The sequence below is a fragment of the Aythya ferina genome, assembly GCF_964211825.1.
Source record: "Aythya ferina genome assembly, chromosome: 1".
In the NCBI taxonomy this organism is placed as follows: Eukaryota; Metazoa; Chordata; class Aves; order Anseriformes; family Anatidae; genus Aythya; species Aythya ferina.
Genome location: NC_140296.1, coordinates 17403093 through 17430161, shown reverse-complemented (window position 1 = coordinate 17430161; position 27069 = coordinate 17403093). Strand labels below are relative to the sequence as shown.

General features: G+C 42.0%; 2 protein-coding genes across 4 annotated transcripts in view; one reads left to right on the top strand and one right to left on the bottom strand.

Annotated features, from left to right (window-relative positions):
* The window catches only part of NPAT (nuclear protein, coactivator of histone transcription), a 21948-nt gene extending 9404 nt beyond the window's left edge, over window positions 1–12544 (top strand). For both annotated transcript variants that reach the window (XM_084505461.1, XM_084505460.1), the window contains exons 8-18: window positions 200–332; window positions 922–1013; window positions 1097–1184; window positions 1474–1570; window positions 1932–2057; window positions 2810–4498; window positions 6307–6422; window positions 6512–6620; window positions 7687–7744; window positions 8458–9607; window positions 10391–12544. In XM_084505461.1, coding sequence (XP_084361587.1) covers window positions 200–332; window positions 922–1013; window positions 1097–1184; window positions 1474–1570; window positions 1932–2057; window positions 2810–4498; window positions 6307–6422; window positions 6512–6620; window positions 7687–7744; window positions 8458–9607; window positions 10391–10468 — 3736 coding nt within the window. In that variant the 3' untranslated portion in view covers window positions 10469–12544. The remainder of the gene's footprint in view (window positions 1–199; window positions 333–921; window positions 1014–1096; window positions 1185–1473; window positions 1571–1931; window positions 2058–2809; window positions 4499–6306; window positions 6423–6511; window positions 6621–7686; window positions 7745–8457; window positions 9608–10390) is intronic.
* On the bottom strand, window positions 12254–27069 carry ACAT1 (acetyl-CoA acetyltransferase 1). Of its 2 annotated transcripts, none has more exons than XM_084505502.1 (12): window positions 26973–27069; window positions 25159–25206; window positions 22926–23043; window positions 22005–22100; window positions 20902–21002; window positions 18371–18514; window positions 16406–16556; window positions 15752–15847; window positions 15131–15244; window positions 14667–14731; window positions 13937–14094; window positions 12254–12606 (listed from the first exon to the last, which is right to left on the bottom strand). In XM_084505502.1, the coding sequence occupies exons 1-12, from the start codon at window positions 27027–27029 to the stop codon at window positions 12486–12488; spliced, it is 1269 nt and encodes a 422-aa protein (XP_084361628.1). In that variant the 5' UTR covers window positions 27030–27069; the 3' UTR covers window positions 12254–12485. The 2 variants fall into 2 exon arrangements, with proteins under 2 accessions (XP_084361628.1, XP_084361627.1); XM_084505501.1 differs by lacking the exon at window positions 26973–27069 and adding an exon at window positions 26513–26760.

The window sequence follows — 27069 nt, the reverse complement described above, 5'->3', positions numbered from 1 at the left end:
AATTCAGACGCAATATATACATACAACATGTTGAAGCAAGCATAGGGCTTTATTGTATTTCCAATATGTAGTTAATTTTATGTTGATTAAAATCCTTGATTTGCTAATAAGGAAGAGAGATACTTGATTTAGTGACTGTTAGCTCTGTTGTTTGCCATGTTCTCACAAAACATGCCATAAATGTCTTGGAATGTTTCAGTGAATCTCAGAAGAGGAAAACTATCGCGACCTCTGGGCCTCTTTCAGCAAGTAGAACTTCTCAAGACCCCGATGAAGTAGTAACAGAAAAAGAAAGTGAGCCACTTGAAGAATTTATAGATGGTAACTTCCCAGTGAGTATATGCTTATGGAAGGTATTTACATTTAAGAACTGATTTCAGAAAGGAGAACTAGTCTTTTATGTGTCATTTATCATCAGTATTATAGCAGTTAACTTTAGAAGTTAATTAAGTCATTGTTTTATATTTGAACCAGCTCTGTGTACTGAGCTAGTGATTGTGGCATGGGTAGGTAGAGGTTTTTTTCCTTGACTTACTGGCTTTGCTAAGACACCTCTAAGCTGTCAGAATGCAGTATTTATTTAGAAAATGAAAACCAGAAACCACAATAAGACTTGCTGTACTTGAGGAGAGCAGAAGAAGAGGAATGTTTTGTGATGTTTCTCATAGAAGTGTCATGCAGTCATAGATCGGCTGTCCTGGTGGAGTGTAAAGATGAAACGGGCAGAAGTCAGTCAGTTCCTTCAGAAAGAGGAGGAGTTTGTACTAGTAACACAAGAAATGGTTAAAATAGTTTATCGCTGTCTGCTGTTTCAAAGAGTGTTCTGTGTGTTGAGTTGATTGATTTTACAAGTAAGTTGGAAATTCAATTTCTGGTAATAATAAGAGTGAAACCTGACAGCTTTAAAACTCTGTGTTCCAGCAACTGGTTATTGAAAATGCCAGAGAAAAGATCCTGAGCAACAAATCTCTTCAGGAGAAGCTAGCTGAGAACATCAACAAAATCCTGGGCAGGTAATAAAAAGGACCTCTAACCTTCATATGTACATTCATTTGATTTATTTTGGAGTTCTGAACTAACAATGGCTGTGTTCCAGTGATGGCAGTGTCACTCAGGCACCCAAACAGACAGACAGTGGCCCAGCAGAACAAGAGACGTCAATTGATGAAATTCTTGGACTTCAGGTAGGTGTGGATTGCCCTATTTACATTTTTTGAAGACCAGCCATATGAGAATGAACAGTTACAGGGACTATGCTGAACTTCTGCCTACTGTCTAGTATCAGATTGCCTTCCTCTTCTCCCTCTCACACTTTGAAACACAGCTGAGCCCATTTAAAGGATAAATTCTGCCTGAGGGGCTACCCCACAACTTCCCTTGCCTAAGGAGAGTTCAAGCCAGTTGTATGTTTATGAAATAGAGGTATCTGGTTTTTAATTGTCTAACAGTTCTCTCTGTCTTGTCTTTTCTCAGGGTGAAATTCATATGTCAGAAGAGGCTATACAGGACATTCTGGAACAGACAGAATCAGATCCAGCTTTTCAGGCACTCTTTGACTTGTTTGATTATGGTAGGCTGTATTATTCTCAATCGTACGGTTTCATGTAGCTGAAATTCTGGTTTTGTGCTGGCTTAGTGTGTTATTCCTGTTACTTAGACTCTTCTGGTATAAAGGTTGATAGTCTGTACTTGTTTTTTCTATTTTACTGTAATTTTTTTTCTATTTGTTTTATCAGGGATATCCTCACATAAAATTGAAGGAAGTTTCTATGCTATTGGTGGATTTGTAATGAACTCAGAAAAATGTTTTCCTTTGAGTTTAGGATGGCATTTCTTGAATTTGAAATCTATGTGCTTCATTTAAAATGCAATAATTACATGTGTGTAAAATGACACTCCTAATCATTCTTCATGCATCATTTTTAAAATAGGGAAGAACAAGGTAAACAAGAATTTACCTGCTGGTATTTCTGGTCAGAGTGGGGTAGAAAATACAATCCTGGTGGATGAGGATAACCTGGAAACACTTGAAAGTTCTTTAGGAACAGAAGAAACTAGTAAGTATAGGTTTGTCTGTTCTTGTTTTTTCCCCTCGTTTCCCCTACAGTCTCTTTTAGTCTGTTCATTTTTCATTATGAGAGTATTTTCAGACAATCTGATTGTACATTTCAAAATCTTTATATTTTCAGTGGTAATGTTTACATTGCATGGACATACACATGTATCTGGTCTGGTAGAAAGTTTCAGGCTATTGAATTTAACAGCAGACCATCAGTGTACTTACAAGTGGTTAAGCTCCTAAATGAAATCAGAATATCTGTAAAATTGTTTTCTCATTCAGAAGAGAGACATTGCAATTCTCACCGTGGATCACATAAATACAAAGATAATGTTTTTTTGTCTAGCCATATAACTATTTTCTCTCTTTTCTGAAATCTGTTGGTTAATTAATCCCCCAAATAGTCATACTCTGGACAAAAGGTATGTTTAGAAATAAAAACCTTTTGGCTCTATCCTGAGATGTTCTTTGAGCTTCTGGAAATCTGATTTAATGACCTGAGCCATTTACTTACTATGTATGTGCTTATTATTTATGCTCAAAATGAATTACCAGGTTGCCCAATCTGTGTAATCTATCTGTATGTTTCATATATTTTTCACTTGGCTCAAAAGTAAGGTTGAGCAGCATTATACCTACTTAGTTTTGTGTGACACATCTTTCCGTTGAAGTGAGTAATCAATTCTAAAACCCTGTAAAAGGATCATCTGTTGTAATAAATATGAAACCAACATAGTCTCTGTTTTTCAGGTGATAATTCTAGAGAAGCACTATCCTGTAAAGGTTTTCAGTTAGAAGAAGCGTCATGTGCCTTGAAGAACACCATTAATGATGATGATACAGCAAAGAAAAATGCAACCAGTGAACAATTGCATGGAAGTTGTAGATCAAGGAAGCAGGCTGATGTACTTAAAACTGTTACCCCTGAACATATTGGCGAGCTTGAAATTGCTTTTGACTCTGTGCCTGTTTTGACTGAGCCTGACAAGAGGCAGATTCCTGACAGTGAGTGTAACGAACACTGTGGAGATGCTTATGATAAAAAAGAGTCGCCTGCACTAGTTTCTGAAAGTGAAAAACCTATGGAAATTGGAAAGGGCACACTAAGTCATAGTGTACAAAATAGTCCTAATTTAGAATACGTTCATTCTGGTAGTCCGCAGATTTCTTTGATTTCATTGGAAGAAGGTTCTACAGCCAGTGAAAACAGAATGCAGTCTGGAAGTAAATGTTGCTTATCACCAGATACGTCAATATCCGAAAAAACACTTACTAAAAGCCCTTCTGATGGAAGCCCTGGTCACAGTGTACTGCTGAGAAAAAATAATGCATCAATTTCTGGCCCGTCAGCAGATGCAGGAAAAGAACAGCCTGTAACAAACGAGACAGCTCCACTGCCTGGTATTTTACAGGAGAACTCCAGCCACCATGCCAATCAGCAGGAGCAGAGTATGCAGTCAGACTGTGCTGCAAGATCTGCAGTGAAAATTCCAGATCTTGCCAAAACGGAGTTGCAGCTTGAAGTTGTTGACACTTCTAACAAACCATACTCGAGTGATCAGCATGCGCTCGATAATCCTAAAAAGGATTTTAACCTCCCTTCAGGACCCTCAAGCTCAGAGGGAGCACAAGTGGAAATGCAGGAGCCTTCGTCTTCTACAAAAGTAGATGCTGATAATATATATTTCTCTCCTGGTGCTGAGGCATGTACAGAAATTCCTGTAGTATCCACTGAAAATAACCTTACTACATCGGAAATATGCCACTCTCCTCTCCCAGAAACGGCTTCCTCAACAGATGAGTCGGGTACTGAAGCCAAAAGTGTAAGTGGTGTATCTTCCAGTAGCCAACCAATGGATGTTGATCCTTCTAATATCATGTCCCTGAAGATCATCATCAGCGATGATCCCTTTATTTCTTCAGACACGGAGTTAAATAATGCTGTTTCCAGCATCACAGGAGAAAACTTGCCAACCATCATACTGTCTTCCCCGGCCAAATCCCCAACCAAAACTACAGGCCTGCCCAAATGCCTCACTTCAGAGGACCCAGAAAAAGGTGTGGACTCGGCGGAGCAGAATCTTCTCGTGCTCAGACCGAAGGATCCTGTGGCCACCTCCGTTAGCACTCCGAGTGAGGACTGCACGGTTTTTTCAGTTGCAGGTACAAGTAATCTTTCCAAGGAAGGGGGATTTATACAGTTGATGCCAGCAACAAGCACAGCGTTTGGCAATTCCAACAACCTTTATATTGCCACCTGTGTGACTGATCCAGCTACCTTGGGCACAGCTGTAACACCATCAAACGTGGTTGTACTGCCTGGCAATTCCATGCCTCTTGCTGCCCAAGCTCCAGCAGCAGTACAGCAGTTACGGACTCCTCCCAGATCCAGCAGCACCTTTGCAGCAAACCAGACCGTCTCCCCAAATTTCCCACAAGGTAAGTTCGTTAGTAAAAACAACTGGAAGCGTGTTCTCTATGTAGCATTTTGGTTCTCTTTTTTGTAAGTGAATTAGAAGTAAACTGAATTTTTAAAGACTGCTTTATCTGCCCCTTGAAACTAGTATGTTGTGAGTATGTTAATTGCTACTAAAAACGAAATAAAGATAAGGCAGTGTCATTGACTATGCTGCTTTGAAAAAAACATCCTCACATTTCAGAAGTTTAAATCATGTAAATTTAGCAGTGCTAAATTTAGGAGGGGTACCTTGGCTTGCACTAGATAAGATGCTTGTGTTTTTTTTTTCTGCTAACTTTGCCTTAACTTGCTAAATAAAGCAGGCTTTTTATTTGTTTTAATAAGATGGTTGCTATAAGTAGAATGTTAGGGATATCCATGTTTACCTTAGGTAACTGGCTAGATGAAGGTAGTCCTTCTAAAATTACTGCCTTGTTTTATATTGTTTCATTTTTCCAAAGGCCTAATTTACCCTGGAAGTGTATTTAGACAAATAAATGTAAATGGGAGTATAAATAAATAAAAAAAATAAAATAAATAATTATTATAAGCATAATATAATGTATAATATATATTATATATAGTATATATATAAGTAGATTAAATTATGAATATAAGTAATATAAATAGAAGTATAACATTATTTCTTTCCATAATCAATTTTTTTCCTTGGTGTGGTTGTTTATATTGCTACATTACTTAACGTTTTTAAAATGCTTTTAAAAATGTTAAGCTAACCATAAACTAGTTACAATCAGCACATTCACATTATTATTTTTTTCCAAAACTGAAAGCTTGTCCCAGTTATTTCTGTGCATAGTCATTTCTTGTGGTCAGAGATCGGTTCAACGTGTTGATCGGTGTGCAGGGTCTTAAGATTGCTGGCGTTTCAAATCATTAGGGCTTCTTAATGCAGCTATTAGTTGTATTTAGTTGTTGTTTGTTGTTTTTCATAGAGAGAAATAAGTTTGTTAATTCTTCTGCATTTTACTTTATTTTTTTCCTGGTAATGCTCATGCAAGCAAAGAACCGTGGAATAAATTTTTCTTTCACTTTTTATAATTCCCATATGTCTGGCAGCTGGAAACACAACTTACTAGCAGAACTGATTTAAAAGAACTATTGTAGTCATGATTTAAATAGGAACTTGAGGTTAAATGGCCCAAATAAGTCTTGCGGGGCTTTATTAAATGATCTTAAACCACTAATTAACTCCAGTCTTCGTGCGCCACATGTAACACCTCTTACCAGGCAGAATAAACATCAGATACGTACATGCAGACCAAACTAGCCTTCCCCAGCTTGTGTGTGCTCGTACAGGGAAGGTGTTGTGGGTACAACGGAAGGGAAAAAATGCTGCTAACAACTTGTGAGCATGGTAATTGTATGCAACAGGATGCAAATAATAGTTTCCTTTTGTTAAGCAGCAAAACAAACTATTCAATGTTAGTTTTTCTGCTTTTTGTAAGTTACTTTAATTCAAAGTTCAAGCCTTAACATAGATGTGTTATACTTCAAGCTGAATTTTGAACCATTTCTTACAAAGAAAACCAGAGTTTAATTGAAGAATTCAGTTGAAACTAGAAATAACTTGTCCACAACCTGTTTTCTGGTAGTAATATACATTAACAGCAATGATTTTTCTTCTGAAAAGACAGAGCTTTTCTTGCTACAGGTGTAACCATATAACTTTTAGGAAATCCTGTTTTAAAACTTTTCTTTTTGCTTTCTTGTCACCTTCACAAATATTTTAGTTTCTGTACGGTGTTAATACTTTGATGTTTTTTAGGTTCTGCCATCATAATTGCATCCCCAGTGCAGCCCGTTCTGCAAGGCATGGTGGGAATGATTCCTCTCTCGGTGGTAGGACAAAATGGAAATGCTTTCTCAGCCCCTGCCCGCCAGGTACTGTGTCATAAAGGAATCTTTGTGTCTTCAAAATTAAAGCTGAAGCCTTTTGGTGAATCATAATGGAATATTTTGATTCTTCTAAGGTTCTGCATATGCCTGTCGCTAATCCGGTGTGCAACAGAAGCATCCCCAAACTTCCCATCCCTCCCAAATCACAGAAGATTCCTGGAGCAAGAAACAAGACCAACACAGGTACTCACCTTGCGTTCTTGAGAAGGGCAGAAGAAAAGTTAGGTTTCCAAAGATGTGTCTGTTCTGACTGATTACATTTTTGTAAATGCCAACACTTCTCTGCCCAGGGTCTGCTGGGATGGCTTTAAGAGAGGCCCATTCCTGTGAGCAGTAGTTATATCTGCTGCATTTACAAAGAAGAACTCCCAGCATATTAGATTGATCCCAAATCTGGAACAAGCCTACTTTGGAAATTTAATGTTTAAAGACTCTATTGCAGTTTAAGACCAACAGTTTTCTTTATATTTCTGATTCTTTTTTATCTCCTGGGTTATAAGTAAAGCCTACTGCTGCTATTGAAACCAAGACACAGATAAATATGGACTTCATTAGAAGAGCAACAATTTTAACCATTTATTAAGGAAAAAAATTTAATAGCTGTGTTGCGTATCTATTACCAAAACTGCATTCTGCTGCCTGTTTTCTCTTTCTGGTTTCAGGTGTACACTTCTGCATATTCATTTCATTGAAACATTCCTTCATTAATAGCAGATTTAAACAAGACTAGAGTTAAAATTATTTCTTAGTATTGGGAGGAGGGTAAGAAAAATACTTTAAAGTAAAAAATCAATTGAGTTATAAGGACACCCTGCATATTAACCCATCTACCTCTTGTTAAAAAGGATGGGCTTAGGGATAAAAAAATGAAGACAGAATGAAGTCACAAATTAAGAAAAAAACTAGGATGGCGTAGTGAGGCTGCATTTAGGCTCGCTGATGGATAACTTAGAGTTCCCTGTAGTTACTTCCCTTCTGCTTGGAAATGTTGGCTCTGCATTTGTAAGTGCAGTTTAACTGTTTTTGTCTTGCCAGGCCTGTCTGTTACCCAGGTGTAGACAGCAAGCTTCTCGTTTATACTTAGTTGGTAATACCTTTGCTGAGCTAGGTATCTGTAAACGTTAAAATTATGACAAAGTTGCACTGTTGTTGCTGTGTTTTTATTGATTCTGTCGGGTGAAATGTAAATTGTACCGACTATGAGATGATCTCCAAACACTGTAGTTTACTAATGCTTTATCTGTTCCAGGAAAACTGGTAGCAAGTGTATCAGAGACTTTGAACCATACGAGTTCTCGAACGCAGCGGTGAGTAGCACTCGGTTTTCAAACCTGCTTCTTTTTCCTGCCGTGCACTAGTAAGTCAGCTTATTAAAAATACACAAACCCAGGCATACACGTGAAATGCATGCATATGAAAATTAGTGCTTTTAGGAAAGCCACAAAAGCAAAAGATTTGACATAATGTTTTGATAATTCAGCTTCCTGTTAATCGTAACCAATCTCCAGACATGGTTTGCATAGCAGAGGGAGGAAAATGTTTCTTGCAAAGAAATGTAATTTGTCATTTCTGCTCTGTCCTTTGTCCTATCTCAGATTTCATAGAAATAAATCAAACTACTACCACTCACACCTTCTGGCCGTGCCAGAGATCCCAAAGTTACCATCCCAGTATGGCTTTTTCTTTTATAAGCTATTAGTGTTTATGTTTTCATGGGAAAGAATTATTCACACACCTAAATAAGCATAAGCCTTTTTTGGGAATGCAGAATAAGCCAGGAAGAGGGCACAAACACAGCAGTGGTGTGAGCTGGCACAGCAGAAGAATCTTCCTTTTGACATCTGGTGACTTTTCCACTCTACTGGGGCTGTTGTCAGGTGGAGACCAAGCCCTTTATTTATGTTTATTTACAGAATGGGGAGGGCTTTAAACAGATTTTGGGGTCAACTTCTAGCCAGCTGAAATGAGCTCGTGCAGTAGGAACAAGTGTGTTGCTGAGGTATTTTCATCTCACTTTCAGGACGGGAAACCCAGACAAGCTTATCCCCGCAGAACTAGGAAGGAAGGTGGAGGAGAACTTGCTTGCGGTACCGGTAGAGAGCACAAGCTCCAATTCAAGACAAGAAAGTCACAGGAGAGTGCTTTGCTTTGATACCGTCCTACCGACACCAGGCGGGAACGCCCAGGTTCAGACTGCTAAAAGTTTGCCCCAAAAAGAACGAAGTGAAAACACCCTGCTTGCTGTTGACTCCACACCATCCTCAGCTAAAGCACAGGCAGCAAAGCGAGAGAAGGATAAGACGCTGCCAAGAATTCTGTGTAAGCCAGAAGTAAGCAACAGAAGCACATCCACAAAGGATCCGCAGCCTGAGCGGAAGGTGGTAGCTGCAGGGCTCCCCTTAGATCCCTTCCATAAGACCACAGCAAATAAAGAGAACGAACTGCGGAGAGATGCTGATGAGAAGCAGAAGAACCAGGACCCGGCCAAACTCTCCAACGGTCAGCAGAGCGTCAGCCTGTGGAACGAGAAGGCGGTCGCTGCGGTGCAGGACCTGAACAAAAAGCAAGGGTCGCTCTCAAACGGGAACAGCAAACCTGCGGCCCCCTCTTCTCTGTCCTCGAAGGAGCCGAAGCGAGAAGCAGCTAAAGCTGCCAGCCAGGGCCTCTGCCTGCCAAGCCCGTTCACTAAGCAGTGCGTGGAGATGTTGCAGGACATCCAGTGGCACAGCCCCACGAGTAAGGCAGTTGAAAACGGAGAGTTGCCAGTGCCCCGTACACCGTCCGGAGTTGGGGACAGGCACGCGGATGACCCTGCAGACAGCGTGAGGACGCCGACCTGTCGGCGCTTCAACGAGGACAGCGCGACCCCTCGGATCATGGTCCCTCCCGCCACGCCGGACCTGCCCGCCTGCAGCCCCGCCAGCGAAACGGGCAGCGAGAACAGCGTCAGCATGGCTGCGCACACGCTGATGATCCTGTCGCGGGCTGCCATCGCAAGGACTAGCGCCGCCACCCCTCTGAAGGACAACACGCAGCAGTTCAGGTCCTTAAGGAGCACGGTCAAGAAGAGGAAACTGGAGGACTTGAGTGAGGGCGAGAGGAATTCTCGTTCTGCAAACAGAAAAGACCTTCAAAGCTCTCCCACACCATCAAAGAAGAAGAAAATAAAGGCAAGTACAGGCATTATCTGATTTAAAGTTTTAAATATGTTAGACATATATCTAATTTATAGTGGTTCAGAGGTGCTAGTCCTAGTCCCTGATACCCTGTTTATGCTTGTCAGTTACTAACTTTGCCTCAAGCCCGTTCTGAACTAACAGTTTTCTTAAGCTTAGTGTACCTGCAGATACATGTAACTAACTCGCATTGCACGTCTATGAAAATTAAATGAATTCTCATAAAAGATTGAAGTTAGAGTTTAGAAATTCAAAGTTTCTAGATTGAAGTTGGAAATCAGACCAAACTCAACCTAGGCCTTACTAAACTCCAGGCTGTTCTTGCATCCTCACTCCCCACCAGGACTGTGAACCCACTTTTTGTGTATTCCCAGTCCTTGTAGTACAGAACCTTGCCTTTTCTCGGAGATTTGATTAAATGGTAAATAGCAGAGGTGCAGTGAGACGAGAAGGTTATGTATGGAAGTAACAAATGCAGAATGTTCGCCCACCCATGCTGTGTGCATTACAAGAGCCAGAGGAGGCGGGCCTGTCAGAAGCATGGGTGGGCTGCTGCCCAAGCTGAGAACTGCAGTCACTCCTGGCCCGCAGTCAGGCACTTGTTACACCAGGGGCACACGAGTGTTTACACAGCTCACTGCCTGCTTTCTGAGTGAGCTTTGCATGGTTATTTCTATGAAGTATGTGGAAGGATGAGGAAAAATGAAGGCTCACAGACTGGTTCTGCGTGCCCAGGTTCTTCGCATTTAACACAGCTCTTCTTCTCCTCTCCTACAGAAAAAGAAGCTACCGAATTCTTTCCCAGCAGGAATGGATGTGGACAAGTTCTTGTTATCTTTGCATTACGATGAATGAAAAAAAGGCAAGGTGAACTGTGACCAGATAAAGCTAGGTATTGTTATGCTGAGGATTTGCATGAGAACTTACATGTAATTCTAAAGGGTGAGTTGCACTTCCAGTGCACTGAAGTTTCACTTTATAGCAAAATCATGCTCTTTCTGAAGCAGGTTGCTAAGTGTAAATATTGCGTTGGTATATGTTTATTTTTGAAAAAGCACTTGCATAATTACAGAGCCATTTAACTTGCAAAGTTGTAAATTTGTATAAATGTAATGTAAGAAAGGTTGTACGTTTCCTGTTACACCGTGTTGTCTGTGTTCTGCTGCGTTCTCTGTTCACCACATGAATTGCTCGGTCAATTTACAAAAAGGTTGTGGATTTGAAGGCGCTGTTTGGAATTTGCTGTTCTGAGACCTGACAGTTGACTTGGCCGATTTCCATTGTCTTGTTGAATCCTACAGTAACTTACTTTTCAGCTAAAACTGGCTGGTACTAAAACTCCGTTCTCTTGGAACTGTCAAACCCCGGTTGTAAGGCTTTGAATGAGTTAACAAAATGAGTTAACAAAAACACCAGTAGCTAAATGTGAGGCCAAAAAAAAGCCACCCAAAAGCATTTCTAATCTCATCAAGCTTTTCCCAACCAGTCTTTGAGATAAGATTTTCATTTGTATAGTCCACATGTTTAAAGTATTTGTAGGATGTATTTTGAATGCAAAAGCTATTTTCAAAGTACTTCCAGTATGCACAGTTCAGCTGCAGCTGGACAAGGATTTCAAAGTGTTTTACTGCAAACGCAAGTTCTTTCATCCGTCACTTCTGTTGTTAAGAAAGCATTTGTTATTATGCTTTTAATCACAGTAAAACTTGCATCCTTCTGTTGAACATAGACCTCCTGATAGCTATTATACAGATTGTTCAAATAAAGAGATGTTCGAGCTACATTTTCAGTATGAATTAGCATGGGAGAAAACAATCCCACTAAGCCTTGCTCCAGTACTGCAGAATTTCCTTTACTGGTGTTTCTTCCTTTGTTCTCCAGTTGTCGAGTTCTTAAACAACGCAAGTTCTCTTACAAGAGTTCTGTACAGCAACAGGGCAATGTTTCAGACAGTATACAAGGATTCCTAAGGAACCAGTATTATGCAGTAGATGTTTATATTAAACCCATCCAATAACTGAATACTGCATAGCATTTACAGCTTGAATAAATATTTTTGTTTTAATAAAAAGTGTGTCTTGTTTAATGGTTTTACATCAGCTAAGCAACTTTGGGGATACTGTATAGAAGTGTTGTGTTGCCATAACCCAGTCATTTCTGAAAACAAGGGCATCAGTATTAAACACTCAGCTGTAACAGCAGCAATTGGCAGGGGCTAGAGCAAGCAAGCAAAAAAAAAAGCTTTTTCAGCACCCAAGCTGCTGTAATTTGGGTGAATGTTTTTTTTTAAGAATAGATTAAAAAAAAGTGGATGAAGGTTGATTTTTATTAATTTGTAGCATTTAAACACCATTGCTCATTTGCTACCTCTTCAAGCATCTGATAAAGAGGACTTCCTGATGAAATTAATGGCAAAATAAGAAAGCAGGTATCTTAAACCCCAGCTGAAAGAACTTTGAAGTGTCTAAGTGTTTATCTCTTGTAAAAGCTGTGTGCTAAGCAGGCTTGAATTAATAACTTTAAAATAGCAAATTAAGCAACTGGACTCTACGAAGGTAGCTGTTCTACTAGCAGCATTACATGACCTACCCGGAGAAGTTAGTTTCAGTGGCATTTGAGAAGGAAGTGAAAGGAGCACAGTTGACATAGACATTCTTTATTGTCAGGTCTCGATACATCATCATGATTTCTTATTTTTTTCTTGTACTGTATAAAAACTTGCATTGAGTCAAAGTTACAAAAGCCCCATTGTCTGTATTGGTGATGTTTTAGAAATTTTACAACAGCCATTAAGGAATTCCACCATGTAACAGGTGCTGCTCATCACTCACGTCAGCATGGTTAAGGCTTTGTTTCCAGCAGCTGTGTGGGCCTACAACTTCTCAATGAGTATGGCAGAAGCACCACCTCCGCCGTTGCAGATTCCTGCCAGCCCGTACTGTCCTTGTTTCAAGGCATGGGCCATGTGAACAACAATTCTCGCTCCGGACATTCTGATTAAAAGAAAGAATATACACACCTTAGGTTGAAGGAAATTTGGCTCAAACAAGATCATTGGCAGAATATATAGAACTGATTCATTGGAAAGAAACAAAACTAAGAACATAAAACCAACAAAAAGAACAAACCTACATCTAGAAGCAGTGTGGGCTGTTTTTCTTTAGCTACAGTATTAATGAGCAGAAAGATTTCTGCATGTGCACAAACAGAACCTCCACGTTTCTTCTGAAAATGGAAGTCACCTCTAGGTGTTCCATGTATTACATAGCATCTCTGCCAGTATCAAAGATCTTTCAAAGAAAGTAATGTTAAGTCTCTACTACAAAAAAAAAAAAACAAAAACTAATGATTCATTTCAGTTTCTTTGGTTACAACTTGCTATAATGCAGTACAGTACAGTCATCCAGCTCACACCAAGTTAAGACATTTAAATGCTGTCATCAGGCTGTAGAAATTGTGTTTTAAGACAAAAATTCCTATTCCCTTATCAGAGGAAGCTGCTATTCTACAGGAGACATCAGCATATCTTTACAGATTATGCTGGCAAAGATCTAGTGAAGGCAAACTTCTGAACCACGAAGTACTCCAACTGCTTCCAGCTGTACAGCGTGGCTCCTTCTCACCTACGTGTAGCGAGCAGATCTGACATGGATTTGTCCTCACAGCCCTGGAGCTTGCAGCCTCACCACCCTTAAGGAGGCCTAATGAGATATACTTGAGTCCTGAGTAAATTACAGCTCCTGGAGAACACAGCAGGGAATTCAGGCAGGTGAAGGAACTTCAGAGCACACAAAAGCCCCACGGACATCCCTCAGGCTTTCCCCATCTGCTGCATTAGGTGATGGACAACGTTTGGCTTCCCTGCAGGGAATACTTGGGACAAGACTAGGAATTTCACTTTGCTGATACAAGGAAATTCAAGTCCCTGTACTTAAAAGTCCTTAGGCTATTTTCATAACTTTATCTGTACATTTTACTAGCTTAACTGGTTGATTAAGTATTACTGTTTATTTTCTCATGTTAGCAGTGATTTTTTTCAAAGCTTCGTAAACCTGGATAGCTGTGGTAACAAGCAAGCTTTTATAAAAGGTGGTAGCTACTTGTGAAAACAAAACTGTGATCATACTCTTTTCAAAGTACCCTGACATCTAACACCTGTATTAATGCAAGTACACATGCACTTGCTGTTAAATTTCTTATGGCTCTTCCTACTTGCATTAAATTTGAGAATAAAATCGAGTATGTTAGCAACATGTAGAAGGCAGTGCCTCCATGAAGAATAAAAAACAATGCAAAACAAAAACCAATGCTTCTTTTACATACCCTATTGGATGCCCGAGAGAGACAGCACCTCCATTAATGTTTACTTTTTGTGGATCGATGCCCAGCATTTTGATGTTGGCCAGCACCACGACACTGAAGGCTTCATTGATTTCCCACATTGCAATGTCTTCTTTTTTCAGGCCTGTCTCGCTTAGAATCTAGAAATATTTATCAGAATAATTATTTATGTGAAAAACATAGGAAGCTAAAAGTACTTTACAGAACTAATTAGGTCTATTTTCAGATGGAAAAAAGCAAAAATGAGGTACTGGAGCACAAGTTTAGTTTTTGCAAAGGAAGAAATGGAGAGTATTCTATGGCAGGAACATGTTTTCCTCACATTTATACAAAGACCACTGATACACGAAGTACATTTAAAGTCAGACAGTACTGCCATACAGCTGCCAATAGTTTTGTTCTGAACTAGTCTATACCTGTATAACCATATTTATTTTGCCTTTTAGCCACACCAGCTGCTTAATTGCAGAAGTGTAAACAAGGCCAAAGTTGGTGAAAGCAGTAGAAAGCAATATTCTTTTCCAAGATAAATTCTAAGTTTGTGACTTTAAAGATGTACATCCTTGATCCTCTGAAAAACACCTGTAGTTTGTATTTATGAAGAAATCATAATTTCAGTGGTAATTGCAGGAAGATACACCAAGGTTTCAACCAACCATCCAGCACTGAGGAATTTTGCTGTCTTTCAGAAAATGAGCAGTTTGATTCCTACCTTTGGAACAGCATATGCAGGTGCAATAGGAAAGTCAATAGGATCGACAGCAGCATCTGCAAAAGCTGTACACAAAAAAAAAGTCAAAAAAGATGTTTAAACACCTTTTATTTTTAGCATATACAATTTTCATTTGTGCAAACAGCAATCCCAGTCAAGGCAGAATTCTGAATATGATGGTCCCTGAAAATAGATATACCTGAAGTGTAATGTCTCAAATGAGTTGCTTAGTAACATTTTTTTGCAGATGTTTGATGTTATTCCACATAGTAAACTGTTTATGACTAACAGCTTGCTGGTATGACACTTAAGATATCAAGGACTGTATTAAGAAGATAGAGCCATATGCCTGAGGCCTCATCTTTTCTGTCCTGTGACAGGACAAACAGGATTCTCAGTCAAAGTATAAATATGCTAGAAGGATATTTTCCAGTGCTGTAGTCAAAAGATAAGAAAAAACTCACCAACTATCCGTGCCAGAGGTTTAACTTTCAGTCTCTTGGCTGCCTCTGTAGTCATCAGAACCAGGGCAGCTGCTCCGTCATTCAGAGTGCTGGCGTTAGCAGCTGTAACCGTTCCTAGAAAAGGTAACATGTTGTTTAAACACAGGGGAAAATGGCACAGCCCAGGTACATCGCCCAGGCCCTTGGTAATAGCTACTGCACTGAGTTAACTACCAATTTTTCGTTAGTCTTGGTTTTGTTTTTCCATATGAGTTTGATTGAACAAATACAGCCCCATATAGTCATCGGGTTTATCTAAATGGCAGTTCACGTCATGCCTTCCACGCCAGCAGCACTGCCAGCATTAATGCAGGATTCCAGTTCGGACGTGGCTGTGAGTGAACACCAACTTCAGGTTCTCACTGTTCTACAGGCTCTTGGACCACCTCTTTTCACTCAGGCCAGCTTATACTGGTGTGAAAACAAGGTTTGAATTTCTTGGTAGGATATTTCCTTCGCAGGCATTTAAAAGTTAATAGCTCACTGTCAGTGCAATTGAGCTCTTGTGAGCAGTACCCTTCACTCTAACAAAGAATCTGTGTACCTGGTAAACAATTAAGCAGTTGATTTAACAATATTTACCATTCTCTTTTTGGAAAACAGCTTTCAGCTTTGGAACTTTACTAAAATCCACACGTTTATATTCTTCATCTTCTGTCACTTCTGTATCCGGCTTTCCTGAAATTCAAATTCAGTTGAGATTTTTGTAGTACAGTCCATTTTTAACACATTCTTCAATTAAATGCTGCCTTATTTAAAGAATTCATTTTAGTTGAAAAAATGTAACTAATTTATGCATCTCAAAAGTGTTTGAAAATGAAAAATATATATATTTCTCAATCCCATTTATTCACAGCAAATCCATTTATACTCCTTGATGGGTGAATGAAAGGGACAAAACATATTTTTAAGGTGATTTACAGGGAAATTAGTACGTGTCATCAAGCTGTTCTAGCTAAATTCAATACATAGTCATCCAAGATAGGAAAAAAATTATGGTAACAGAGAAAAAAGTAAAATAAAAACACATTACAGGTGATTGACTGCTGGTCACCAGACAGTCTGCATAGCAGAAAACTCTTAGCTATTCTGAAGCAAAAGTACAGATATAGATACACTTGTAGGGGTTTGTACGGTCCTGAGATCTGCATATTTAAGCAGCATCATTTGTACTAAATACGGACGTTACGGCTTTCAATAAGAAACAACTCATTTTATCACACCTTTCCATAATACCTTTTTTTGAAACAGTGACAGGAACTATTTCATTTTTGAGTATTCCCGAATCCCAGGCTGTTTTGCTCCTTGTGTAAGAGCCTATGGCATAAGTGTCTTGTTCCTCTCGTGAAATGGTGAACTTCTTCGCAGTATTCTCAGCACAGTTGCCCTTGGAGAAAAATCAGACATGTTACGTTTGGTATTTCTGGAGAAGTGAACTAGAAACTTAAATAAAAAAGACAGCAGTTTTTCAGAATTGAACATGGCTAATATTTGGCGTTCATTTCTACAATCATGATCAACCAGAAGCTTCTGCCTTTGAAGTGTGAACTTCAGATTTAGCACCTGTTCTCTGGATCCAGATTATCCAGCTGGGAAGGAACATTCCTTACAAGGCTTTTGAGTAAATTAAAGAACTGCATGTAAAGCAAGTTTTAAAGTGCTTAGGCAGACTTCTTCAGAGACTGAAGAACGCTGCTCAGCCACAGAGCAGTGTGTTTGCATCATCTTCCTAGCATTTCCATGCCACTGCTGGCTGGTCTATTCCAAAGGTTACAGGAATGGGTCAACAAATACCTGCCTGAATACTTTTTGTCTAATAACTGGAATGAAATAATTAGAATGAAATAATCAAATCATATATAGATTAATCCATCAAAATTATGTAATCCTTATTTGTTATCAACATTGTCCCAATACCTGGGAACAAAATTTAAAAATAAATAAATAAAAAGGATACTCATTCAGTCAATCTGAAAGATTTCTTCTGAATGAGATTTTGTTCTGCCTCTCATTTCTGTAGAAAACTCAGAGAATCACCACAAAACCCTCTAGTACTAGTTCCCCAGTTCCTTAAGCAAGCAAGTTCACTTCTGCACAGTTTACACACGTGAAGTGTTCACAGCACCAGCAATGTGGCCTACTGCCAGAACACAGACACGGGTGAGTTCCTAAAGCCATCGGATGGTCCTTCCTGTATATTCTCTCACAGACCGTTAAGATTCTCGAAGCAACCTACAGCTCCTATAATAAAAACAAACATTTCTGAAATAGTGTCCCAATCTATTAAAACTTTGTGTATTACACCAAGCTCCCAGAGGTTTCCCCCTGCCCACCAGGAACTAGCGAAGTCAGTGTTTGCATTCCTATAGAAAAAAATCCTCATGGTCAAAAACCATTTTAGCTGAAATTCATGACTGGTTTTCAACCAATAGCCTAAGCAGCATGCACGTTACTGCAAAACCAATAAAGCAAAAGCAGCGAGGTCTGTACCAAGGACATGGAACAGCTAAAGACTGCAGAACATTCTTCATGAGATGTTTTCAGGGATAGCAGCAAGAACACTAACTTGGCAGTAAATAACACCCTACAACTGTGAATTATTAGAGGCAAGGTTCAGAAATGTTGGTACACTGAAAATAGTTCCTCTCCTTTCAAAATGTTCTTTCCTGATGCTTGCTCTTCGCTATCTTCACATCAGATTTTTTCCACACCCATCCCCAGTTTGCAGCTGTTTGTCTGATGTAAGTTATCGTGCCGATGAGCCAAGTGCATCAGCTGACTCCAAGCTTCTAACAGAAGATAGGAGGTATGTAGATGGGGGGAGGGAAAGCAAACATGAGAGCCCACCAAGCCATAAGAAGTGGTTACCCCCAAACACAAGTAACTCGTCTGCTCTCTCCTACACCAAGAGAGAAAGCAGTGGCAGAAATTGTGGGGTGGTTGGTTTTTTCAATCCCTGTTCTAGGCTGTTCAGGCTTCAGTGAGAGACAAATAAACATTAACACAATTTTCTACTCTGTTTTGACCTTCTGTGTAGTCTCTCCATCACAGTTACTGCAGGAAGCCTGGAAATGGAAAACATTTTCCTCCCTCAATGTTCCTCATTTCTAGGTCTGCTACATGAAGCAGCCTAATAATAAACGTCTTCAAAGCAGCATGAGGTGTATGGTGGATAATTCAGAATTCTGCAGGAATATTTACCATATGGATATGGTTATAGACATCTGTGAGTCCATCTTTTACTATCAGATCTTCCAGCTTTACTCCTCCGTACGGTGTTGCTCCTCTGCTCATCGTATAGGGAACGTTAGACATGCTCTCCATTCCACCAGCAACCATTACGTCCTGCTCAAACAAAACACAAATCAAATTATTAATAATGCAGCGTGTTCTACATGACTTCTTCTGGGAACAGATACTAAGAAAAGCTTAAGAGTGGACACTTTGTATTTCTGAGGAGTCTTAGAGAAAAAGGGAAAAAAAAACTTATGCATTTTGAAGGCAAACAGCAGGGACAACAGCTGAAGAGAGCTAATCTGTGCTGACAGAGCAGCTGGACTTTTACCTGGAATGTAATTTTGGAAAGCTGCAAGAGCCACGTTGGTCTCTTGCACTTTTACTCCAAAAGCTTCCAAGATCAGATTGTAAGCTTTACTTTAAACAGTTTCTTTCTCCTCTAAATTTCTCATTTTTGCTCTTCGTTAGCAGCTCCCTATGGAACAAGCAGCAGCCAGAATCTAAGAGATCAATCAAGAGAAGTTTAGAAGTACCTGCAGTTTTACGTAATATTGTTACACCTCACTACCTAAAAAGAGATGACTTCAGGTTTTTTCATCTGAAATTCCAGAAAAAAAAAAAAGTGACTTTAAAAAATAAAGATCACTGAACTTGAATTAAGCTGAATCATTGTGGGTGTTGATAAATCAGTTTATTTTCCAAGCTGAACTGAGACAGAACAAATACAAACAGCGATGAGGGCCATACGCATATCTGCTCTCCATCAGGCTACAACCCGTAAAAGCCCTGGCACCTCAGCGTGTGAAGAACAGACTCTCAGCTGTGATTAATGGCACTTTTGAGATACAAATAATTGCAAGAAAAACACCAAAAAAATGTAGCATTAGTCTTTGAAAATTCAGTATTGCTGTTAATATAACTAGAAAAGATATTTTATATCAAAAGAGTAATAATTAGGTCTCACAATTGAGACAAAAATAATGGTTTGGTTCAGCACAGATTATAAACTCTATACAGAACAGCAGCATGGAGTAATAAAGAAAACAAAGGAGGCTGCAGACAAATGGAAAGGCAGGGAAGTGGGAAAGGCAGCTGAGGTACGGGAGCAGCAATAGAGCAGAGGAACGGGAGTCGTGTGCACTTCACTCCATCACGTGAAAGACTTGGCGTTAAAGCAGTTGTTTGTACAATGCTAAATGCGCGCTGACTCAAGCCTCTGGGATCTATCCCTGGTTCCCACCACAGATACCTCGCAGTCTGCAGCCAAGAAAAACAACCCCCCCCCCAAAAAAAAAGGCATTATTTATAGCTCTGAGAGCACTAACTGGGCAGCGGGTCTGCTTTTGCTTGGGCTGGCGGCAGAGCAGTGCCTAGCTCAGCTCCAAGCCCAGCTCCCTTCAGAGCACACGGCCTGCGGCTGTCAAACCAACCACATCCGTGCCCACTGCAGTGAACTTGCTGGAGGCACGTTACTAAATCCAAAACGTGGCTGTTTCCACAGCTGGACCCGATTCAAAGTCCAGTGGGAGGACTTCCACCGAGTTCAGCAGGCACTGGGTGAAGTGCCGCTCCCTGCACAGCGAGCCCAAAGCAGCATGCAGCTGCCCAGCTTAAAAAATGCTATTTTCACGTGGGGGATAGTGTATACAGAGGAAAGTATATTTCTCACTTATGAGCCATTTATTTTGTAAGCCAAAAATACATGTTGAACTCACAGTATCTGCACTTTAGAGAAAGGATGTTGCCAAATGTTTTAGATTCAGAATTAAAAGCAAAACTGTTTCTAATTCACACTTCTGTATTATTCTTTGCTGCCGAGCATTTAGCAGCTTGGTGAAAATGGTGCATTGTCTCATCCTTCCATTCAAGTACAGAATTTTTCCTATTCATACAGAAAATCTTAGAATACAATTGGCAGAGACGAGTAATTCCCCTCCAACAAGCTCTTCAATGAAAATGCTGTTCAGCAACAGTAGTTTCAGCTTCTCTGGTAGCAATAAAAAGCCTGAAACATCTTTAATGTACTTCGAAACAAGATTGTTTTAATATGTACATTTAATTCATTTATGTGGTAAAAGGATCTGAAAGGCAAGATGAAATCTCTTTCAACAAAATCTAAATTTAGGGAAAAAAATCTTGAATTTTCATATCAGAAAGCTTGAAACTCCTTTATTTATTTATTTATTTTGGAGGGGAGGTACAATAGGGAAGAAGTGTAAATACCATAAACCAAAATCTACCCTACTTGCTCAGCTCTAAAAATTAATCTGACAGTTCCCTAACTACAAAACCTTTTTTTTTTCCTGACTTAAACCAAAACATATTTGACTAACTATAACATTAAGGTTGCATGACCTAAATAAAACCTTGCTCATTAGCTCCATTATTGCAAGTCAAAACACAGCCCCAAATCAAGGACCCCAGCCATCAGCAGGACGGGATCTACAACATCAGTTGTGTGTTTTTTCCATAAAACAGCACCAAAATTCACATACCTGACTCCCACACATCAGGCTTTGTGCTGCCATCATGATTGATTTCATTCCTGAAGCACAGACCTTATTGACAGTTGTAGTAGGAGTGCAGATGGGCAGACCTAAGTCAAGTAAGTTACACAAACAGCTATTATTTAAGGGCAGACTACCTCTGTGTTGGTGTTTCAACAAGATTTCATATGGGACTAGTTTTTATGTAACCCCAGGGTATCCAGCTGGCATTATTTGGCCTGCCCACCTTCACCCCTGATTACTGTCCTTGGAGACTTCTGTCACTTCTCTCCTTCAGGCAACAGACTCAGGTGATGAGAGGAAGCAAGTGAGGATTCAGGCAGCAGCAGATCAGAGAACAGCACTATTCCTCCTCCTCACAGCCTGACCCCTGACTCTAAGAAGCACACAACTAAGAAGCCACGAACAAGCTGCTGCCAGCTGCTAAATCCTACAAGAAATTATCCCAGCAGTACAGGAACTCTCAACCTATGCAGTACTGAACACGACCAAATTTATTAGGTGTCACCCACAGTTACTGAGCTGTTATTACTGCTACTGAGTGTTCAGGACAACAGCCTTGCATTCGTGCAGCTGGGCTCCAAAGCCCTGCATGGCTGCCTCTGTCCTACAGCTCCGCTACCAGCACGTCACCTCCATGCCAGCGATGAGGTGGGGAAACTGGCCAGGGGAGAGAAAAGAGCTATATCCATCCCTTTGCCCCTGGTAGGGGGGGTTCCTTCTCTTTCAAACACGTACAGGGACAGACACAAGGAAGCACCCAGTTCTGCCTGGACCCATACATTTTTTTTTAGAACCATACTAAGGCATGGAAAGCCAGCCCTACAGCAAAAGGGAGAAGAAATTTGTGCTGTAGTCAATGTAGTCATGCGAAAACTGATTCCTGAGCACTGGCACTTTCAGCTCACTTACATGGCTACAACACAGAGCCTTTCCCCCCACAAGAAGAGCAGCACGTGCAGCCTGTCTTGCTGAAGGGCTGGGCTCAGATCCAGACCCCGCCTTAGCTGAGGGCTCCAACCCCTCCAGTTCGCCAGCAGCTCTCTGCAGAAAGGTGAGACCACCTTGAGCCCCGTCAGGACACTGCGTACCTGCGCCCAGGACTGCTTGTCTTGCCGGAGCTTGTCCTTGCCCAGCCTGCAAGACATTCCCCATGTACACTTCTTTCACTTCTTCCACGGGGATACCTATAAAACAAAACTCCTGATTTGAGATTCTTCTCACAAAAGTTGTGATTCCCTTTTGTGAGCCTTCCCATTACAGTTTCCCATAGTAAAGTTTCCCATGCCGCGTCCAACCTGTGTGCTGAAAGCACTCCAGGTCTGGTGCCTTCCAGATCTGGACCCCACATTCATGGGACGTGAGGAACTGGGGATCCCAGACCCACAAAGCTTTCTACCTCCCAGAATTATGTCCAAATAAATGGGTTTGTTGGTATAACACCTGCAAGCCAAGCTAACAGCCAGCTGCCACAAGACAGGAGGAGCCTGCTCTCCCACTGCTTCTCTTGCAACAGCCCTGGTGTAAAGTTCTTGTAATTTGCTATTTCAAGAAGCCAAATCTGTAGAAAATTAACCCTCCTCTTCTCCAAAGTGACTTTTTGCCTGATTTAAAAGTCTATGAAAAGGCTCACAGGGGTGTCAGACAAGTGTGAGTACCCATGTCAAGAAATGGAGAGGACAAGGACGGAGCCCTGGTTTCAGCAGCAAGTAGCTTAGGGGTGTCACAGAACTACAGCCAGACAACTAGCTTGTTCAGTGGGATTTGGATTAGCACAGATATTCCTAAATCATATTCTGCTCTTAGAAACAGCATTTAATTCAGACTGAAGCAGGTTTATTTAAATACCATTTGTGGATAAAGACATAAAAGTGCTAGAAGTAAAAACGAAACAAAACAAGACACCAGAGCCACCTGTTTAAAAAGCAACTTAAAACCAAAAGACCCAGACTGACAACATTCAGAGCTGTCTGATGTTTTCTCATGAAAAAAAAAATATAAATTATATTTACCAGCTCTGTCAATTGCTCCTTTAATTGCAATGGATCCCAGTTTGGTGGCTGGCAGTGATGAGAGAGATCCTTGGAAAGAGCCAATTGGCGTCCTTGCAGCGCTCGCTATCACCACTTCCTAAGAGGAAAAGCACAGAGTACAAGTCAGAGCATCGTTACACGTGCACACACACATCAACGTTTTAAATTTGTTCACTTTATTCGTGTCACAGCTTCCCTTTTATCCTGCAAGTAGCTCACAGCACCAGAATTATCTTTCTGAATGCATGCAGCACGAGGAATAACAAATGTACAAGGAACTGTGGATCTGGGCACAGCTGCAGGGCCACAGTGTTGTGGGAGGACAGAGTTGGGGCAGGGTGGCTCTGATGGCTGGGGCACTGCAGTGAAGGGACACGGGATGGGAGGCTGAGGTGTGGGGTTATCCTTTATACGGGAGGACAGCTGGAATGCACTGAGCTCTGCCCTGGGGTGGGCGATACCCAAAAGAGTCCCAGGGCCCTGGAGGGAAGAGGGGGCCAAGAGAGCTGGGTAATATTCCAGGATCCCCTCCTCCCAGCTCAGGAGTGATGCATCCCAGCACAGAAGGGCCTGGGGATCCTGGGGGACATCAGCTTGAACTTGAGGCAACAATGTGCCCTTGCTGCTAAGAAGGCTGAGGACAACCTGGGCTGCATAAACTAAAGTGTTGCCAGCAGGTCAAGGGAAGTGATTCATCCCCTTTATTCAGCACTGGTGGGGCCGCACCTGGAGTGCTGGGTCCAGTTCTGGGCTCCCCAGTACCAGAGGGACCTGGAGAGAGCCCAGTGCAGGGCCACCAGGATGATGAAGGCGCTGGAGCATCTCTGCTGTGAGCAGAGGCTGGGAGAGCTGGGGCTGCTCAGCCTGGAGAAGAGGAGGCTCAGGGGGATCTCATCCGTGTCCCTAAATCCCTGACGGGAGGGTGCAGAGAGGCCGGAGCCAGGCTCTGCTCAGTGGTGCCCAGTGCCAGGACAGGAGGCCATGGGCACAGCCGGGCACCCAGGAGGCTCCCTCTGAGCACCAGGCAGCACTGCTGTGCTGGGCGGGTGACGGAGCCCTGGCACAGGCTGCCCAGAGAGGCTGTGGGGTCTCCTCCTTGGGGATCCTCAGAAGCCAGCTGGAAATTGTCCTGGGAAACACGCTCTAGGTGACCCTGCCTAAGCAACCTCCATTTGGTCAACTCCTCACTGCAATCCTCCTTTGGTGAACTCACTGCACTGATGCACAAAGGTGTCCTACCAAATGCCAGGGATTTAACAGCAGTGTACTGACAGGGTCTGTACCCCACAGACAGTATTGTCATAACTGGAGCTTCCCTCCCGATTCCACTGCAGTTATATGAACATTAACCCCACGCTTAGTGAAGTACCACCTTGGGCCTTGGAAGAGCAAGAAACCTACCAGGCTTTGCTAAAACTCCATCAGATTAAAGATCTGCTTATGTGTAAACACTGGTTTAAGACATGGTACGACATTCAATCCATGCTTTGTAGTCTCTTGAAACAGATTTATTTTATTTTGCCTCTTGGCTTTGATGTTACATCAGTGTGACTACCTGCTAACCCTGGGAGAGCAGCACAATGACCTGGCACCACAAAGATGCACGTTTCTGATCTCTGGTTATCCTGGACAGCTACTGATAAGAATCAGCAAAAACTCCAACTGTGCTGGTTTAAATGGAAGTTTGGTCAAACTTCACAGGGTCTCACCTTGACTTCTTTATTCAGGGACAAGCAAAGAAACAAAACACTAGAAAATATTTAAACCAGAAAAAAAAGGACAAGTTATATTTGGTCTGTTTCTGTATCTCCTTCTTTGGAGCCACAATTGACTTAAGTGATAATAATGTTAATTGTTAATGTATTAATCATTCACATTACAACAGCAAAGGAGGGGGAATAGCATACAAATTATTTCAAAGAGCATCATCTGTATTGACATCATCTGTATTCTCCAACAAATGGTAGAAAGCTACATTAAATTTAAGTTACCTGATGCAATTCTAACCAGTTCTGTCCCACACTAACAGTCAGCAAAGCAAAAAAAAAAAACTGGGAAACTTGACCTTTATTCCAATTTTTGCAGTAACGTGACTTGGGCAAGAGACACACTGTCAACAATGCAGGTTTCTTGTGATAACTTTCTGAACTTCAGAGGTTAAGAAGCAAATATAGCAGGGATTTACTGTGCTCAGATGGTACTTTATACTTACATTTAAAGTACGCTGTGATGCATAGCCACGGCTTGTATACTTCAAAGCCTGAAAAATAAAGACCTCATAATTTCATACGAACAAAGCCAATACATTTCAGTAAAGTACCATTTCCACAGAAGTATTTTTCCCCAAAAAGTACTCTTAGAAGCAAAGACTAATAAAATACAAAAATAAAAAAATGCCTTTTTTATATGTAGTCTAATACAAAGTCTCACCATAACATCTATGATAAAAGTATCTTCTGAAAAAATAATCAGATACTCTTTCAAAAACAAAAAGCATTTTATTTTTGGCAAATCTGTTATAGACTCATTAAGGTTGGAAGAGACCTCCAAGATCATCTGGTCCAGCCACCAACCTACCACCAATGTCACCCACCAAACCATGTCCCCAAGCACCACGTCCAACCTCTCCTTGAACACCCCCCGGGACGGTGACTCCACCACCTCCCTGGGCAACCCGTCCCAGTGCCTGGCTATGTACACTTACAAGCAGTCCGACAGCCAGGGAGCTACCCATCTTGAGAAGCATTAGTCTGTCTACAGCAATACAGCAACAGTCCGTCTGCTTCTCTGGACTTCAGTTCATCCACTGCTTTCATTAAATTCACTGCTTTTTAAATGGTGGCAGTTTACACCTACAGCATCGCTTCATTGGCATTTCATGCGCAAAATGGGAATAACAAGCTCAGAATGCTACAAGAGATGCCAATGAAACCAAGGAAAGGACAGAAACCACACCTGGACATAATGACCCACGGGCACGGAGCTCCATGTGAGCAGCAGTGCTATGGGCAGAGATACACCCGCAGGTGTTACTGCAAATGCTGGGAGCCATCTTCCAGCCGAAACCAGACGTTTAAAACACAAAGAGGTCGAGCCATTTACTCAGATGATATTCCAGCACACCGAAGGCACTCTGACCGCTGGATGAGAGCTGAAGGACTGCTAATTAAAAGTAAAAACCACCCCCAGACACCACAGAGGCACCATCCACGAGCAAGCAACGCCCGCTGTACTGCGCTGACAGCTCAAAGCACGGCCTGTTTCTCTCTCCACCTGACAAGCTCCAACTAACAAAAGCCCTTTCTCCAATTGTTTTTACATTATTTTCCCCCCTCCCAGCTCAGGCTGGGGTTTCCAATACAGAATTTTGAACAAAATTCCTCCCAAAGCGCCCTCCATCCGCAGCGGGCTCCAGCACGGGCTGTGAAGGCTTCGCTGGCACCAAACCCCTCACAGCACCACGTTCACCCGTGCTCCCACGATCCCTCCTGGACCCCCCCACCAGATCACCGCGTGTGCTGGCAGGATCCCCCCTGCACGGCCCCGCACTGGATCCCGGCGCTCACCAGATCCCGCCCGGCCCCCGCCTTTGCGGCGCACTGCAAGGGAAGGAGACAGCGCTGCAGCCGCCTCCTGCCAGCCGCGGCCATACTCCGTGCCAACAAAAGGCTCGTTATTTAAAATAATAATAAGAATAACAAAACCAGACTTCCCGGGTGGCGGGGAGCTGCCTCACAGCTCCTCACAGCGCCCCTCACAGCGCGGCCACACCCGGCTGCCTCCCCCTGCCCCTACCTACCCCCTCCCTCCCTCCCTCCCTCCTCCTCCTCCTCCTCCTCCTCCTCCTCCTCCTCCTCCCTTTTTCTCCTCCTCCTTCTATTTCTCCTCCTTCTCCTCCTCCTCCTCAGGCACAGCCATGACCTTGGCTGAGCCCCCGGGGCCACACAGCGGTGCTGGGGCTGTGACAGGACGGAGCCGCGCAGCGCCCCCCCGCCTCCCCTCCCCTCCCGCCGCCCCGCGCCTCACCCTCAGCAGCCCGGCCACCGCCGCGCGCCGCCGGCCCAGCCCCGCCGCGCCCGCCATTTTGCCGCCGGCCCCGTCACCTTCACGGACAGCACCGCCC